Below are 17177 nucleotides of genomic sequence, written 5' to 3' on the forward strand. Positions count from 1 at the left end.
TGAACGGAGTTAAAAAGTACCGTGCAATAATTATAATTATACGACCATATCAGTGCAGGGACGAACATCATTCCGTAATGACTGACGCTGCACGTTCCGATAATTTCTGAACTCCGTAGGTTGGTCGAGGCGAGTGGAGGAGCCAGTGAACTGGGAGAGCTGATCGTTGAGGAGACAGAAACATGTTCAGAGGTAGCTCGCTCCTACAACTTCACCTTTCACGTTATTCCAATTCACACCTCTCGCACTGCTAGTAGACAAATTCGTTTTGTGTTTTGACTTGTCAAGTGTTTTTGAAAAACAACAACCCAACAACAACCTCAACCCCCGGTTGTGTGTGTATGTGTGGGGGCATTCGTGGTATCCTCATCAGGTCAAAGGTTACTTGGAGAACCTCAGCAAAATGATAAAGCGTCACTTGAAAGCCACTCGCCAGAACGCTGCGGGCACGGCCAGCGGCAAGGTAACGAGCAACTGCATCGCCGTCGCGAACTCCTCTGCATTGCCGGCTACTGCCGCTCGTCGCTCTCTTTGCCGACGTCTCACGCGCGCGCGTTGTGTTTCGTCTGTCCCGGATGAAAGGGAGCCAGCACGGGCTTGCCCTTGCCGCAGCTTGGCACGGAGCTGATAGAGCACTACACGCACTCCATTGCCAAGCTGCTGGAGTCCTACCTGCACGCACAGGTACCCGTCACCTGACGCGGGGCGCGCTACGGTTGCCCTGGGGTCACGTGGACTGGAATTCAGGCTCACCGTGGATTTAAGACATGGGAAGTCGAGCGTGGAGCTCAGGATCAGATAGAGTGGGGGTTTGGAACGCTTTCATTGAATGCATCCCATTTCAATTGGTAATGTGCCCATTGGATTGGATAAGCGATGGCTATGGCCATCAAGTGACTGTGTATAGTATGCACTGTTTGACTGCTAGCATTCACATTAGGGTCACTTGAAAGGGATCCCAGGGGTAGTTCTTTGGTATCCAAGTCCATGGGCCAGTCTCTTAATATGAAGGGCCGCGGCATCGCAACTCGGCTGCCCGGCGAGCTATGACGGTAGCCGCGGCCCGTGGCCAGATGGGCGACGCCTCCCTCCAGCTACGAGCCGTCCACGCGCAGCCCCCGGAGCTGAACAACCTCCCCAGAGGCGTCGATGGAGGCTCCCTCCCAACGGGAACCTCGTCGTGCCCCACGAGGGTCGAGCGCGAGTGCCCTCACCGACGCCGGGCCCCCCTGCCCGTGACGCCGCACGTGGCCAGCTCGACGCCGCAGTCCGCCAACGTGACGCCGGTAGCACGGCTGGGGGGGGGGGGGGCGATGCTGGGGAAACGGCCGTGGAGTCGGTGTTGATGCGGTGTTGATGCGGTGTTGACGTAGTATTGACGCGGTGTCAATGCGGTATCGACGCGCCGTCGGTGGTTGCCATGCAGGCTGCGCTGATGACCGCCTCGCGGAGCAGCGTCGCCCAGAGGCTGGAGTGTGAGTGCCTGCAGAGGAGCTACGACCAGGCCTTGGCTCGGCTGCAGCAGATCAAGGTGAGAACTTCCTTGCAACTACCCCGCACCTCCGATTAGCACGAAGGAAGTTCAACGCACATACAGACAAGGTAGGCCGAACCGTTCGGGGTTTTCGGGGTTCGGATTGTTCGGATAGTGTGGGTAACAGAGTCAAGTTAACCCTCAACTGAGATTTTAGTCCGTGACCATCTGATTTGTGACTGACGCGCTCTGCCCCAGCACAATTTGGCCAGACGGTCAAAGAAGCAGAGGCTGAAAATACCACCATTGTCATTCATACTGCTGTACAACTGAAGCATGCGTAGCAAGCCAACAATTTAGGCGATAGGCCTTATTCAGCACATTGGAAAACAAGGGGAACATGGAATATGAAGTGTTTGTCCACAACAAGTATTAAAAAAAAACTGATCATTCATTGATATGCAATGTCTATTTTCCAAGATTACCTATATCTGAATATTTAATTTCACATTTTGACAGCACAGTTTGTTAACTATGTATTTAGTTTGTTGTCCTTCCCCTGCACCTCCGATTGAGCACAGTTGGCGACGTACGGTGCAAAAGAAGTTAATCACACACACATATTAGAGTTGAGTGACTCAAATCCTGCAGAATTTTCAGCCGTATCCCAATGCATCGGTCAACCGAGGCTGTCACTCAATTCTGACAGGTACACTTGCCTTGTTGTTGTTTTTTACTATAATTGCAGAATTCTCATGGAACCGGTGCTCGTGTTGTTCAGGTGGAGGTGAGCGACATCGAAAAGGAGATCGAAACCACCAAGGAGCGTGGCAGCGACACGCGGGAAAGGCTGGACGCAGCGCAGGCCGAGGCTCAGAGGATGAGCAGCGAGATCCTGGAGATCAGCGGGGTGCGGATGCCATCATCGTCAACATCGTACTGTTCATCATCATCGTCGTCGTAGATCATCCTCAAATTTTATTATCAGCCTCATGATCATTATCAGTACCTCCAATTAGCACGGTTGGCTACGTACAGCGCGAAAGAAGTTCCACATACATACATACATCATCATCATCAGCCTCATCAATCATCATCATCATTATCTATATATATTTTTTACATTTTAACCGTGTACCTCAACGCACATTACCCATGAATTGCCATCGGCCACGAGTGGCTCGGGGCCAACAGGGATTGGCCACCTCAAATCTATTTACCAGCTCACGTTCAAACACAGCCTGAAGTCAAATCTCTCGGAGCCGGACTCCACCAGCAGAGCTCATGGTGGACTGAGAAAATGGGTCAACTCGTTCCCTTGGCCTTGTCCGTCTGGCTCTGCCAGTGGGAACCTTGCACTCTCTCGATTTTGGACATTCAGTTTCAAAAAAGTTATAAAAGAAATACTTAGTTCGTAAAAAAGTTAGTTATTAAAAAAACGTTATTCCATCCTTCCAAGTTATTTTTAAAGAACGTTGAGAATTGGTTTGAGCCAATCTCCACGAATGACCCTGAGGTGGTGGTGACAATTTTATGCTCTTATGGTCATTATAAGACCAGCCATTAGACAACAACTGCGGACGTTCCGCAGCTTGATATCCCCAAACCACAAGCCTAGTTTGCAAAGCTATGTTGTAAAAAAGAAAACTAACTTAACAGAACAGAGGTTTAATTACTGCTGCGAGTTTGTATCAAGGTGCACCTCATGCTATGAACACAACCATCGAAAACACCTTTCACACTGGTCAGTAGGGTGGTCCAAGCTCCCAAATGAACTTGAGCTTGGATCGAATGGGATGGGCTGACGGCTGGCGGTGTCAGACTGGTGTGGGACTTCTTTGGATTTTTTTTTCATTCTCAGGAGCTGAGGGAATCGGCCAAAGAGTGTGAAGCTCTGGAAACAGACCTGCAGGCTGTAACTCAAATAAGCTCAGAGGGAGTTATAAGGTAAATATTGTAACAACTCATAAAATAAACACCACAATTCCTGCACAATTAATAATTCTGGCTTACTGTTACTCATCAGCTATATTTACTGTTCAGTTACTACCAATATTCACATTTAAGTGTGACGATTTCAGTGCGAACAGGTCAACGTTTTTTAATTGAGTGTCTAGTGGCCAATCAGGGCTCCTGACCTTGCGTGCTGCCGGCCCACGACCTGACGCGTGTATCCCGTGCTCGTAACTCCTTCTTCGGCCCTCCGGTCACTTTGTTTATAACTTGTGGGGCGCTCCTCCTCGGTGTCCCTTACACAAAGTATTGACGATTCAAATGCACCATCCTCAATGGGGAAAGGGCCCTCTGCAGCTAACATGAATTGAATTGCAGGGGACCTGGCTGGGACAGAGCTCTCCTGGAGAAGAGAATCAACCTTCTCAACGACATGCTGTCCTCCCACCAAAAGAAGATCCGAGACCTGGTGGCTCAGGTAGGCCACGAGCAGCGTGGAAGTAAATAAAAGCTACCGAATTTCTGGGAGGCTCAAGCGAGAGCGCGCGACGAGATCCCCGACAACTTTTACATAGCCACACCCACACAATCGCTACTCGCCCCACTCAACTTTCCGAAGGTGGCCCCTATCTGCCGCTGCTCATAAGACCCCACCCACCCTTCTGCCAACCCCACCCACTGCTCGGATAGCGCCCCCCCCCCCGCCACCCCCCACCTTTGCCCATAACGTGAGTTGAGCAGAAAATGTTAAACTAGGATACAATCCTGATTTTCAAAAATGCTTTGGGGCAACTGGGACAGGCAGTCTAATAAAGAGGGCTATCGTGGTGGCCAAACCAGAACGTCTGGTAGGCATTAAAAGTAGAATTGAAGGTAAAAGGTGAGAATTTGTCTTTCGCGAATAGAGGCTTGTTTCATCCACTGACACCACGGGAGAACCTAGGGGCCTTGCCACTACACAGCCAATGGAATATTCCCTCCATTTTGACGACATTCACATACAGAGGACACTAGCCCTGATGTCATGAGTCCTTCCCTGACCAGGAGAGCTTGCGCTGTGTGCAGTGGCTTGATCGTGTTGGTAGGAGAGAGAGTCCAAGTGTGTGAATGTGAACCCACGGTTCGTTTGGTGTGTCCGGCTTCTTGCCTCAGATGGAGGGGATGAGGTCGAAACTAGGCGAGGAGAAGATGACAAATCATCAACTGACGACGGAGATCTCGCAGCTCAAGTATGAGGTCAGACAACGCTCTAATGCGACGGATGTAATGTCACAATTGTGTTGCGGGTTATATTACATTGTTGTTACGCTGACGCGTCAGTGCGCAGCTGTAATCCGGCACTTTGTAGATGATATCAGCATGGTGTTTTTACTCAAGTCTAGATTTGAAGCTTTCGTGACTGCAAGGATCCATACTCTTTGGTTCTATTCGGTAAAGTCACGTAGGTAAAAAATAAAACAACAAAAATCACGACGTTTCGGCCACAACACAAGTGGCCTTCAACTGTCCGCTGGACAGTTTGTCCCTTCACCTGATGAAAGCCACTTGTGTTGTGGCCGAAACGTCGTGATTTTTGTTGTTTTATTTTTTACCTACGTGACTTTACCGAATAGAACCAAAGAGTATGTTTTTACTCACTCATACAGTTCAACACTTTGGATAATCAGGGTCTATCAGGAATAAGAGAGACTTTCATACAAACTAAATTAATAACAAAGGCAAGAAAACTCTCGTAAGCATGCAATGCATTTTATTTTATAAATGTAAAAAAATTATACGCTGAATAATTCCGAACTTCAGATATTAGAATTTACAGGGACTCCTCTACCTACGAATGAGTTAGGTTCCAGAGATCTGTTCGTAAGTCGATTCCGAACATGTATGGCATATACCCTAAACACAGGAAATGGCTTTAAAAATTGTATAATCTCCTGTAGATGTAGATGCCACTGGTTCTTCATGTTCTGCAGATGTAGATGCCACTACCGTAATCTGTTGCGTGGCGGTTGAACTTGCGACTCTCGGTCTGAACAGGCAGCTGGACATACGTACAGGTTTGTTTATATCTCTGAATGTTCGTAAGTCGAATGTTCGTAAGTAGAGGAGTCCCTTTACTTAGGCAAATGTAACACGAGATTCTGCTCCTCAGATCCACGAGATGAAGTTTCTGGTGGAGTTTCTGGAGTCTGAGCGTGAGCTGGAAAAGAGCAAACTGGTCACAGGGTTTGTTCTTCATTCCCCCCACCCCCCTCATATAATATGTTCGTGCTTTAACTACGCACACGCCGATTGTCAAAAGTAGAGGGATTTGTTGTTTAGGGCCAGACGGTCCAATACTCTGTGCATCCCGCATCATCATCGTCAATGTCGTCATTAACATCGTCATTGTCGTCATCGTCATCATCATCGTCGTCATCATCATCATGTACATCGAGAACGCATCTGATATTGACGACTGTCATTACCAGCCGTGATTTATCCACTGCTGGGTTGAAGTCCTTCCCAAGCTGCAATCGCTTACAGTCTTTCGATGCAAATCTCCATCAAGCACTTCTGCCACGCTAGCCGATGTCTTCACTCCGTCACTGCGATGGAGGCTCCCCGTGTGCATGCTTCATCCATTGACGGCCACTTCATCCTGAGTCTTGTCCATCCCCCGCACCTCCGATTAGCACGGCTGGTTACGTACGGTGACAAAGAAGTTCAACGTACATATACATGCATACATATGTGAAGTCAATGTGGTGTGTTTAACTCGTGCTTGCTCTCTGACCCACATACACGCATGCGCCTCTCCACGATTCTTTGCCACACTATGAAGCTTTTTATTCCATTTTCTCTCATAACTTGTCCCGGCACAGTCATTTTTGTTGTAGCCCAAATGCTGCGTGTGCAACTAATCTCTATCCCATAATGGTGTAATAAACTTACTTATTTTTTTCTATTAATGAATCGATGCTAACGAACTGCTGCATCGCGAGAATTTCAGAGATGGTTGATGGCTTGGAAAAGGTCTCCACCCGGCGGTGGATAGACCGTGGCTGACGATGACAATGATGACACATTTCACAGGAACACGTGTTGTTTTTTGCACGTGCTAAATTACAATCACCGCAAAATTATTTCTAAACCAAATTCCCAAGCAGTTTTCTACAAGAAAAAAACCATGGAACTGTATGAATGTTTGTATGTATGTGGTGTAGCGGTTAATGTGCTGCACTACTAACCAGGTGACACGAGTTCGATTCCCGCTCACGGCCAACACCAGTGATGATTTCCTGAACTGGTCCTGGGCCTCCCCTAGGTCGACTCAGCCTCAAATGAGTATCTGGTGCGGTGTGTAAACATTGCCACTGGGGAGCCAAAGGCGGCCGGGCGTGGTGTTGGCCACCCACCCCCTCGTGTGCCACAGCGCCGGCCTTCATAGGTGCTCGCTACCAGCACTTGCCCCAACAGTCTGTGAAGGCTCTACGGGGTATCTTTGTCTCTTGTCAGTTGAACCTGGGGGCACTTGTCAACGCTGCGCCGCTCTCTCCCCAGGTCGGAAGGCGTAGAGAGCAAGAGCGGGCATGCGACGCCCGTAGTTCCACCTCTCCCAGATGTCGCTGCCACACCACCGACCGCCGCCACTCCGAGTCAACCCGGCCAACCCGGGCTGCCCGGCCTGCCCGGCCTGCCCGGCCTGCCCGGCCAACCCGGGCTGCCCGGCCTGCCCGGCCTGCCCAACCTGCTCGGCCTGCCCGGCCTCCCCTTCACGGAGGAGGCAATCGCGGAGCTGAGCGTGGCGGCGGACGTGAGGACGGGAAGTGAGCAAGCCCTGGAGGTGGACGGCGATGCCCTCTCCTCCAGCAAATCTGTTCAAACTGACCACACGGAGCCCGTCCTTGTGATCTGCAAGGAGGTATGGTCGAGGCAGTGGCTGTTCTCGCGACGAATGTAGGTGTGCCCCCCCTTGTCAGACCCCAAAAGAGTCCAAGTGGTTTGGGTTGTTACCAAGGGCTTGATGTCTCATGGCATATTTTCCGTCCCACCCCAGCTCCCAATCCCCCGGATCCCCCCTCCCGCCTCTTCGCCATTCCCGCAAGGGGCCGTCCATAAATGACGTCACGCACCTAGGGGGGGGGGGGGGGTCAGACATTTGTGACGATGTGTGACGAGGGGGTGGGTAAGAAACGTGACGTCACATCAAAATGCGCAACTTTAAATAAATATAGACAACACGTTTTACTTAATTAAATAGACTTTTTAAGAAATGTTTTCTCCTACAACATCAAAGTGCAGCGCCACATTACATACCACCCACCCACCCATGCGCCCACCCACCCACCCACGCGCCCACCCACCCACCCACGCGCCCACCCACCCACCCACGCGCCCACCCACCCACCCATGCGCCCACCTACCCACCCACCCATGCGCCCACCCATGCGCCCACCCACCCACCCATGCGCCCACCCACCCACCCACCCATGCGCCCACCCACCCACCCACCCATGCGCCCACCCACCCACCCACGCGCCCACCCACGTGCATGCGCCACGTCCCGTACGGTGACTAAATGTACCGGGCCTCTTCCACAGGAGCTGGACTGGGACGTTTCCCCGCTGGATTTCTTATTCGACCACTGCGAGCGTGAGAGCGACCTGCTGATGGAACGGATCCAGCGCCTCGACTCCTTTGTGCGCGTGCACATGGCGAGCAGCCGCTGAGAGTGCGCGGCCCCAGTGCGGTTGTTGGTGGTGCCCACGGGTACCGCGGGTAGTAGCTACGGTTAAGCCAGGACTTCGGCCCTCCGCACCGCCTTCACCCCACGCACCCCGTTGTTTCTCCGCTCGCATCATTCAAACGCAGCCTCTGCAGGGAAACTTCTCCGAGCCAGAGGCGGCGAGAGCGGCGCAAGATCACCGCTGCTGTTGTTGTCCCCCCACCCCGCACTTCCAATTAGCACGGTTGGCTACGTACGGCGCGAAAGAAGTTCAACATAAATACACATACATAACACTGATGTCAAGTCTATCGCCTTGCGGTTCTCTTGTGTTTCAGAGATTTATTTTCACGTACACATATGTCATAATAAAGGTTTTTGGGTTAGATCGCGTTATTTATTAATGTGTCGTAACCCTCCACCACCCGACACGGCCAATCAGCAAAAAAGTGTCACGTTGACAAAAGACAAATAGTTAACTACTTTAGCCCACCGGTGTGTTGAAGAGTGAATCCACAACATTTACCGTTTGAAACACATACTAATTAACGTATTACTAACGTAGCATATAATCACAATACACACATTACAACTAATTACTAATCTACAATCATTACTAATCATAACCATTGACTGATTACCAATCGATTACATAATTACAATACCCCCCTCCGCTTCAAATCACTGCACCTGAATGAGTTAAATGATGACGTCACCCTGCTGCTCTATTTAAGACCGGGAGCAAGTGAGGGTTTTACCATTCTGGCGAATTGCCCGATGATGCTGGATGTAATTACCAGCGAAAGGTCACGGTACTCAAATTTTAAATTATGTTGATTCACTCTTCAACACACCGGTGGGCTAAAGTAGTGAACTATTTGTCTTTTGTCAACGTGACACACTTTTTTGCTGATTGGCCGTGTCGGGTGGTGGAGGATTACGACACATTTATAAATGACACGATCTAACCCAAAAACCTTTATTATGGATAACATTGGTCGCGAAAGCCTACGTGTTAAACTGACATATTTCACTTACCAATTATTTTTTTAGTATATACTTTAAACAAAAAATCCCCCCCCCCAAATCTATTTCAGCACCCTCCCCTCCCCCCCTCTTTCCAAACATGTTTTCTCCCACCGTCGGTGGTGGTGCTTGCGCAAGACGCACACAGGCAGATGGGAAATCACCACGAAGCGTGCGCCACAAGAGTCGTACACACGCACAGACATCCGCTGGATGTACGCGCGTACACGCCGGTGCAGATGCAACTTTTTAGAATTGTCGAATACTCACTAATCCTGTTTGGTTAGAAAGCAGCTTGCAGAGCTCCACCTTTAGCCCCTTATCTTAAAAGTTTCAGTTCTCAAGCGTATTTAATGAAATGCTGGCTTTTCCATCTCTCCACATTGTGCAACGTAACTGCTAAATTATTTAAATAGCACCAGATAGCTTTGTAGCAGTAGCAAAAATATGGTAATGTTGCAGAATCCGTAGCTGAAAGTCTTAATATGCAGGCAATTTACAAAACCTGGTTGCTCGTAAAAAAGTGGTTAAAACTTTGGGTGAATATACGATCGTTGTCTGCTTTTGGGATGGTTCATGTTGATTGTTGAAAGTACTAAAAGAAAAACGTACTAAATATTTTTGTTGCAGATGTTGGTAATAATAGACATGCACAATAATAAGTGATGCAAAATGCCAATATTAACATTACCGCCCTTGTGTGCCATACATTGTCATGCCGCTGTATGCGTGCAGTTGCTAAGGAGTTGAAGTATTAACAATGCCTTCTTTTAAACTTCCGATCATTGTTGGCCGATAACAGCATGCGTGTGTGTGTGCCAAGAGTAGTTGATTGGGTTACATGCTAAGGGTATTACGCAAGATTATAATTGCTGTGATTTGTATTTGCAATTAGAGAAATTATGTAACGTTGTTTATTTACAATGAAACACGAGCTTGACAAATGTATGGCACCTCTTACAGCATGCATATCGAATATTATTAGATTAAAAAAAATAAGTGCACATTAGTATTGTCAATTGTTGAATAAAACACTTCATAAGATGTAACAATTCGTAGTTTATTTTATTTTATTATACATCTTTTGTAAATCGTTACCAGGGGGGTCCATCTGATGGTGCAATCGTCAGCACGCTGCACTACGATCCCCGGAGTTCTATTCCTGGCTACACCTCATGACAGTGGGGAGAGAAATCCGAATCAGTCCTGGGTCCTTCGCCCTTTGAACCTGCACTGACCGGCATGGTGAAGTATGGTCAAACAACGCCCATGACTGGCATGCCAACTCTGCCTAGATCCAGGGGTCAAGGTGACCTGAAATAACTTCATTAAACTCTTTGGTAAAAAAATATTTTTAAAATCGGCGACGTGTCCTGCCCAAGCCCACTAACTTTTCTCATTCAAAACGTAACATTCCTTAATGCCCACTATCCTAGCTTTAAATACATACCGAACCACTCTTAGGCATTACTCTTTGTTTTTTTCGGTAAAGTCACGTATAAAGAAGAAATAATAAAATAACATAATAGCGTACGACGTTTCGGTTGCAACACAAGCAGCCATGATCAGGTACAGAAGAGCTAAATTTACGAGAGAGGGGAAACACATAACCCCAGATGTATACACAGACACCCAAGTAGGGGGAACTAACACAGACACAACAGGGGACACAGAGAGACAAGTATACTCAAAAAACAGTGTTTAGAAAAATTTGGAAACCATATAAAGCAACACAGACGGTCGGTCAAAACACAATTAACGCATAGTCCGGTTGATTACGCTATTTTAAAGATTGCTAAATTGCAAGTTAAGTATGAAATTTAAAATACAGACCGCACACACACACACATCGACATTCAAGTAGAGCGAACCAGCACAGAGACAAGTACACAGTGAAGTCGCCTTAAATAGGCAGAGAAGGTAAGGCTGAGAGACAATGGGACATAATAACATGAGCTATGCATGGAGCAAAGTGGGGCACGGCAGCAAACACTCGGAAGCACCAAGACCTACACACAGGCAGAGACAGCACAGAGACACAAATCCAAGCCAAGACAGAAAGGCAGATACACAAGCAAAGACAAGACAAAGACAACACAAGACAACACAAAGACAGACACAAAGATACAGACCTTATACCTCCCCGTAGAGGCGGGTTCAAGACTTGGTTCGAAGCTTTTGTGACTGCAGGAATTACTCTTTGTTTTTTTCGGTAAAGTCACGTTTAAATAAGAAATAATAAAATAACATAATAGCGTACGACGTTTCGGTTGCAACACAAGCAGCCATCATCAGGTACAGAAGAGCTAAATTTACGAGAGAGGGGAAACACATAACCCCAGATGTATATACAGACACCCAAGTAGGGGGAACTAACATAGACACAACAAGGGACACAGAGACTTGTCTCTCTGTGTCCCCTGTTGTGTCTATGTTAGTGTATGTCTCTCTGTGTCCCCTGTTTACCAAAAGAACCAAAGAGTACATTTCATACACTTGCGCAGTGTTCTTCATTGCAAGGCCCACGGGCCACTGGCTGCTGTCAAACCCCCAATGGGTTTCAAATGTTTGGCGGCCCTCACACTGATGATGTCTTATCGGTGAAAGTGCCCTCCCCGTGATAATTAGTGAAGAACAATACACGAGTGGCACTGGTCACGTGCACAACCGCGGTGGTGGCTGCTCGCGGAGTTTGCTTAGTTGCGGAGTTGTAGTGTAGCCGGGTTAAAGTCCGCAGTCTCGAATAACTTCAGATTTACCTTCGGCATTGTTTATGCATCAAGAGCAATCGTTCAAGGGTGCGTGTTTCACGTGGTTTAGTTTATTGATAAATAATAAAAACAACGATTTAAAAACCAGAACGTTTGCGGCTTCTACCAGGTCCGCGTGGTGTCGAGGGCTGCCTCTGAAGCAGGATACCGAGGTTCGAATGCCGGCCGTGCACTTTTAGTACAATTTTCAAATTTTAAAAGATTGACGATGTAGTGGCGTTAATTCAAACCTCACGTCAACGCCAGTGATGACGTCTCGCTCAACATTAATACGATTCAGATGCCGCCAGAGAAAGTCACTACGCCACGTGGCGCTCTGTGACGTCAACACCATTCCGTTGCTGAGCGGGGAGCACGTGGGGCTGCTAGCCATGGAGTCCAGGGTTCAAGTCCCTCTTCTTTTTTTACTTAATATATATTTAATAAATTTTAATAATTACAATTAAGTAAACATTTAACTAATCATTTTTTTAAAAATTACATTTGTACATCTGAAATAACAATAAGATAAACGACGATTATTTAATAACGGGAACATTCCCAATGGCAGGTGCCTGCACAGATACAAATGTGAAGGAGACCCTGAGCACTAATGGCCAGAGGGGTGCAGGAGGATGCGGAATACAGTCCATGGTAACCTGGGCCATAGGTGAAAGAGACCTGGCACGTGAAAGAAAACTTTTTTTAATAAAAAAAACCTTTCAAAACCACAAGGGGGCGCTGTTTCATCACCAGGTGCGCTGTTGTATTAAATTGCCGATTGAAAGTGTCATTTAATTGAAAATAAACGCACTTAAACCGGGGTTGCAACGTAACCAGAACTCTTGGTTTTATGCAAAATCAGTACCATCTGCCCCTAAAACTCAAAAAGTAACGTGGAAACGGTAAATACAAAAAAATGTTTGCTGAAAATTGGCATTAAACAACTGTTTTCACGACAAAAACTCTTATTTGAACAATCAAATTCGACCAAAAACATGCTTTTTCTTGAAAAAAAACAAGTGTGTAATATTACCAAATAATATAATTGTAGCTGTTAAAACCATTTAAAGGCACACAACAGTAATCAGTGGTAAAGTCAAATAACCCCCACGACCCCGCACATTGTGAAGCCCTACGAAGTATCACTGCCCAAAATGTCACCCATGATGTACATTTTCTTTTTAAGACAGTGTTAACAAACGTGTTCATGATCTATTTATGATGATTGCCGCTAATGTAATTTGATGGTCACTGAAGTCAATTTAAAGCCTCTAAAATGTACAAGCCAACCAATTTCTGGAGACACAAACCAGTAACCCCTCCTCATTTATTCTCAGATTGTTGGAATTTCCACCCGATTTGGACAGAATTACCATTCCTCCATGATGATAATTTGTGAGATTTACAAAGCTATTGAGATCCAATCCAGATGCTCCGTGACCATTACACACATTATTTGTTGATATAACATGCACACATAAAATATAATACAAGGTTAAGCGGATGACAGTGTGCAGGTTGAGTCATTTGAGTATGTGGAATGTGCTGGCAAGTGGCTTCATCATCAGTGCTTTCTCACAGAGACCCATATTCTCACGGAGAGACCCACACTCACACAGAGGCCCATAGACCCACGTTGAGATACAGACTCGCACAGAGGCCCATAGACTCACAGAGATCCACACTCACACAGAGGCCAATAGACCCACAGAGAACCACACTCACACAGAGGCCCATAGACTCACAGGGAGACCCACAGATGACCATAGAGAACCACCGACAAACTGGAATGCGCCAACAGTGCCTTAATTCTCAGCACTTTCTCCAGCAGATGGGTGCACACAGCCCACGCCGCTTCTCAGGAGAACCGGTCTGGTGGGAAAACCAGCACCAGTGCAGCATCACTACACATTGCCTTTGTGCTTCAATGATCAATTAGTCCACCTGTGCGTGACACTGGAAAACCCGAGGTGAACTGTGTTGTCTTCTCAATGTTGAGCATTAAATCACCACTGCTAAAAACGAACACAGGTTTCTTAGGAACGAAGACCAGCCTTAACAAGTTAACAAAACCATCATCTCGTATTATAGTCGTCATAGCCAGACATGAATCAAGAGGTTAGCATCTCCAGACCACTCCAGGAACTCCATATTTATGGATGGGGTTGCTGAATTCTGGCCCTCTAAATCTGGCAGAAAAAGGCAGGCCATGAGAAAACCATTGTTATAGCCTCCCACTCTGCTGGAATAGCTCTGCGGTATAAGCTATTGCAAGTAATAGTAATAGGTTTTTACCCTTTTATCGGGCACCAAAACAGACACCTTTATATAAGGGATCATGTTTGCAATAACCACAACACAAGCAGTCAAAATGCAAACAAAAAGAGACAACTCTGATAATGATATTGGCATTGTGGTCCACACCCGAGACGGCTTTTCTTAGAGCCCTTAGTCTTCACTGGTGTTGGACCAGGTGACGCCAAAAGGCGCACAACTCAAAAACAGTGCACTATCAGAGTGTTGAGAGCTCGGGGTAATGATCCCTTGTATAAAGGTGTCACTTTTGGTGCCAGATAAAAGGGTAAAAACTTATTACTATATCTTGCTACTGGCAAAGGAGGTCTCAATTTAAAAGCTATTGCAAGTTTCCCTGCAACAAACTCTGCTGTCTCAGCCAGTAGTAGGCAGGCTGGGCAGCATCTGAAAAAAATATATCATATACAAATGGTATATTGAAGCAACATGCAATGCCTAAAGTCTTTTAATATCCGACTTTTAAAAGAAAAATTCGCACATATCTTGTATCTCGGATATATCTTCAAGGTGCGTAAAATAAACCGACAAATACTAAGTTTTCAAAAGGCTCGTACGTTGGAGAAGTTCTTCCCACAAATTTCCACGGTCAAAATGAAGTTAGAGGAATGCCAGACAGAGCTTTGCATCGTCGCTCGCACATCGCGGATGCGGTCGTTCTGAGGAGTCCTGTGGTGGTGTGTTTAGAGCCCTACTGGCCGACTCGGTGCCTGCAGGTAACGCGGGTGCTCTTGCCGACCACCTGCACTCATCCGGGTTTTGAAGATGCGTTTGTCCACAAATGTGCCCTGCTGGTGCTCACCTTGCGCCTTGCGTTCCGCTCATGAGTTTTTGCTGTACAGTCTGAATGATGCAAGCTGGTGAGTGGGTTTGACGGAGCTAAAGTTGCTCGCACGAGTCACCTGTCGGCTTAATATTAATCAGGGCACTGCTACCGTTGCAACAACTGCCACTTTGAAAGAAAACCTGGACAATGAATCATCTGATCGACCATGAAAACTTTTTCATAGTATACAGGGCATCCATAAAGGTATCATTAATTACTAAAGAATTATTGTTTTGTATTATTATTGAGAAGGAAGTTTAAATGTCGGCATCATTTGTTTCCACTTGTGTTTTTTTGTTACCATCAGGTGTCAGATTAAAAGCTGGAGTGACCTTCAACAGCAACACGAGAGAAGCATTCGGAATAATCGTAGTCGGAATAATCACAATGGGAACAATCACGATGGGAACAATGACAATGGGAACAACTGCAATGAGAACAATAACAATTGGAACAATAACAACGGGAACAATCACAACGGGAACAATCACAATGAGAACAATCAGAATGGGAATAACAATGGGAACAATCACAATGGGAACAATCACAACCGGCAACACACATGGGGGACCTCTCCCAGCCTCAAAGCCACGTGCGTCACCAACACCACAGCGCACACGTCAAGATTTGAAGGGTTGAGACTCGTACAATAAAATATGCATACGAGCAAGCGTGTGTGTATGTGTAGTCTACCGACTTCAAGCTGTCTAATAACACTTCTTTGATAATGGATGACACCTCTATGGACACTCTATACACATAGCCAGTCAAGCAGCCAGCCTACATCGACTAAAAATAATCATCTAGTCCGCGGCACGACCACAGACCATCCCCTCCCGTCGCACGCTGACACTAAGCAACTTCCTGTCTTGCACGGCTGCCATAGCGGCAACGACAGCAACTGCTCGCCGTATCTGGCCCTGTTAAAGGTTTCCCTCTCTGCTGTCGCTGCTGGCTCCGGGCACTGTACCACGCGGCTGGCCGCGTGTTTTTTTCCCTGGCGCAGAATGACGCGCTAACGGATCATGTGGTTGCCCGAGTCTGCGCGGTAACTCCACAGTGTGTCACACCGCGGTTTATCGCGGGGGGGGGGGGGGGGAGGTGGTTGTGGCATGGTGGAGGGTGAGACTGCGATGCTCGTGAAGTGCGAACGAGGAGGAGCTTCGTCGTCGTCGTCGTCAGTCGTTGCGCTCGGCCTCCTTGCTGCCTGGTCCAGGCTGGATCCTGCTGGCTCTCAGCTTTCTCAGCCGTGCCAGGGGCGAGTCGCCATTCTCGCTCGACGACTCCACACTCCACTGCCTCCTGCGGACACAAATTGCGCGGTGCCACGAGACATTTCATTGCATTCGCTGCTCGCTGCTACACCAGGTGAGATTTATTTTTCTTCGGAAACATGCATAGACATCCAAGACAATGGGTCTTTCCCCGAGACCACAAGTGAGCCTTCGCCACTATGCAGTTTCGGATGTTGCGTGCCTTCCCTGGAGTAGATGCCACTTCGCTCTCACCTCACACACATCAGTGCCGCTTGGCGACTACCACCGTCGTCCATAAAAAAATTTATTTGGGCTAGATCGCATAAATATACGTGTCGTTTAATCACCCGACACAGTCAATTTGTAAAATTTGTCACGTAAACAAAACGTGCCAATTAGTTACTAGTTCAGTAAGCCCACATAATTTACGATTCGAGTATGACGTTTCGCCGGTAAAATTACAACCAGCCTCATCAGGCGGCAGCCACGATAGTGGATCATTCGCCCCGTCTTACCGACACAGCATTTGCCACAGGAGCAACACAGTGTTTGCCACTGTCGTGTGAGGCGGACTGTGCGGCCAAGCCTCACCTCGTCAACGCTGGTGGGAGATGGGGCTGGTAGGAGGGGATAGACAGGTTGGGCGTCGACCTCTCGGACGTCTTCGCCGCGCGGCTCTGCTCCTCCAGCCTCCTCTTCAGTGCGGCGTTCTGCAACGAGTCATCGGGGGGCATCGAGCGAGCGACACATTGGAAATACCCCCCTGGGCCGGATCTCGTTGTTTGTTTGTGATGGACAAATTTGTATTTCGCGTGCCGCTGGCTTGGACGCATTTTTTATTCTTCCGCTAAGATGATCCAATGCAATCGAG

The 17177-nt window shown here is 47.6% G+C and overlaps 2 protein-coding genes across 4 annotated transcripts in view; one reads left to right on the forward strand and one right to left on the reverse strand.

The window, feature by feature from the left end:
* The window catches only part of LOC116942215 (uncharacterized), a 30303-nt gene extending 21708 nt beyond the window's left edge, over positions 1 to 8595 (forward strand). Inside the window, exons 12-22 of one of the 2 annotated variants that reach the window (XM_076066708.1) lie at positions 120 to 192; positions 374 to 463; positions 583 to 684; positions 1427 to 1531; positions 2223 to 2384; positions 3336 to 3421; positions 3806 to 3905; positions 4580 to 4663; positions 5577 to 5650; positions 6968 to 7328; positions 8008 to 8595. In XM_076066708.1, coding sequence (XP_075922823.1) covers positions 120 to 192; positions 374 to 463; positions 583 to 684; positions 1427 to 1531; positions 2223 to 2384; positions 3336 to 3421; positions 3806 to 3905; positions 4580 to 4663; positions 5577 to 5650; positions 6968 to 7328; positions 8008 to 8136 — 1366 coding nt within the window. In that variant the 3' untranslated portion in view covers positions 8137 to 8595. The remainder of the gene's footprint in view (positions 1 to 119; positions 193 to 373; positions 464 to 582; positions 685 to 1426; positions 1532 to 2222; positions 2385 to 3335; positions 3422 to 3805; positions 3906 to 4579; positions 4664 to 5576; positions 5651 to 6967; positions 7329 to 8007) is intronic. The other variant, XM_076066709.1, reaches the window with a different exon arrangement.
* Positions 8596 to 11959: 3364 nt separating this feature from the next.
* LOC116942216 (uncharacterized) overlaps positions 11960 to 17177 on the reverse strand; it is a 33261-nt gene continuing 28043 nt past the window's right edge. For both annotated transcript variants that reach the window (XM_032953917.2, XM_032953916.2), the window contains exons 17-18: positions 16898 to 17016; positions 11960 to 16352 (exon numbers count right to left, since the gene is read on the reverse strand). In XM_032953917.2, coding sequence (XP_032809808.2) covers positions 16229 to 16352; positions 16898 to 17016 — 243 coding nt within the window. In that variant the 3' untranslated portion in view covers positions 11960 to 16228. The remainder of the gene's footprint in view (positions 16353 to 16897; positions 17017 to 17177) is intronic.

The sequence above is a fragment of the Petromyzon marinus genome, chromosome 13 (assembly GCF_048934315.1).
Source record: "Petromyzon marinus isolate PM22_M1 ecotype Great Lakes invasive population chromosome 13, UKy_Petmar_22M1.pri1.0, whole genome shotgun sequence".
Classification (NCBI taxonomy): Eukaryota; Metazoa; Chordata; class Hyperoartia; order Petromyzontiformes; family Petromyzontidae; genus Petromyzon; species Petromyzon marinus.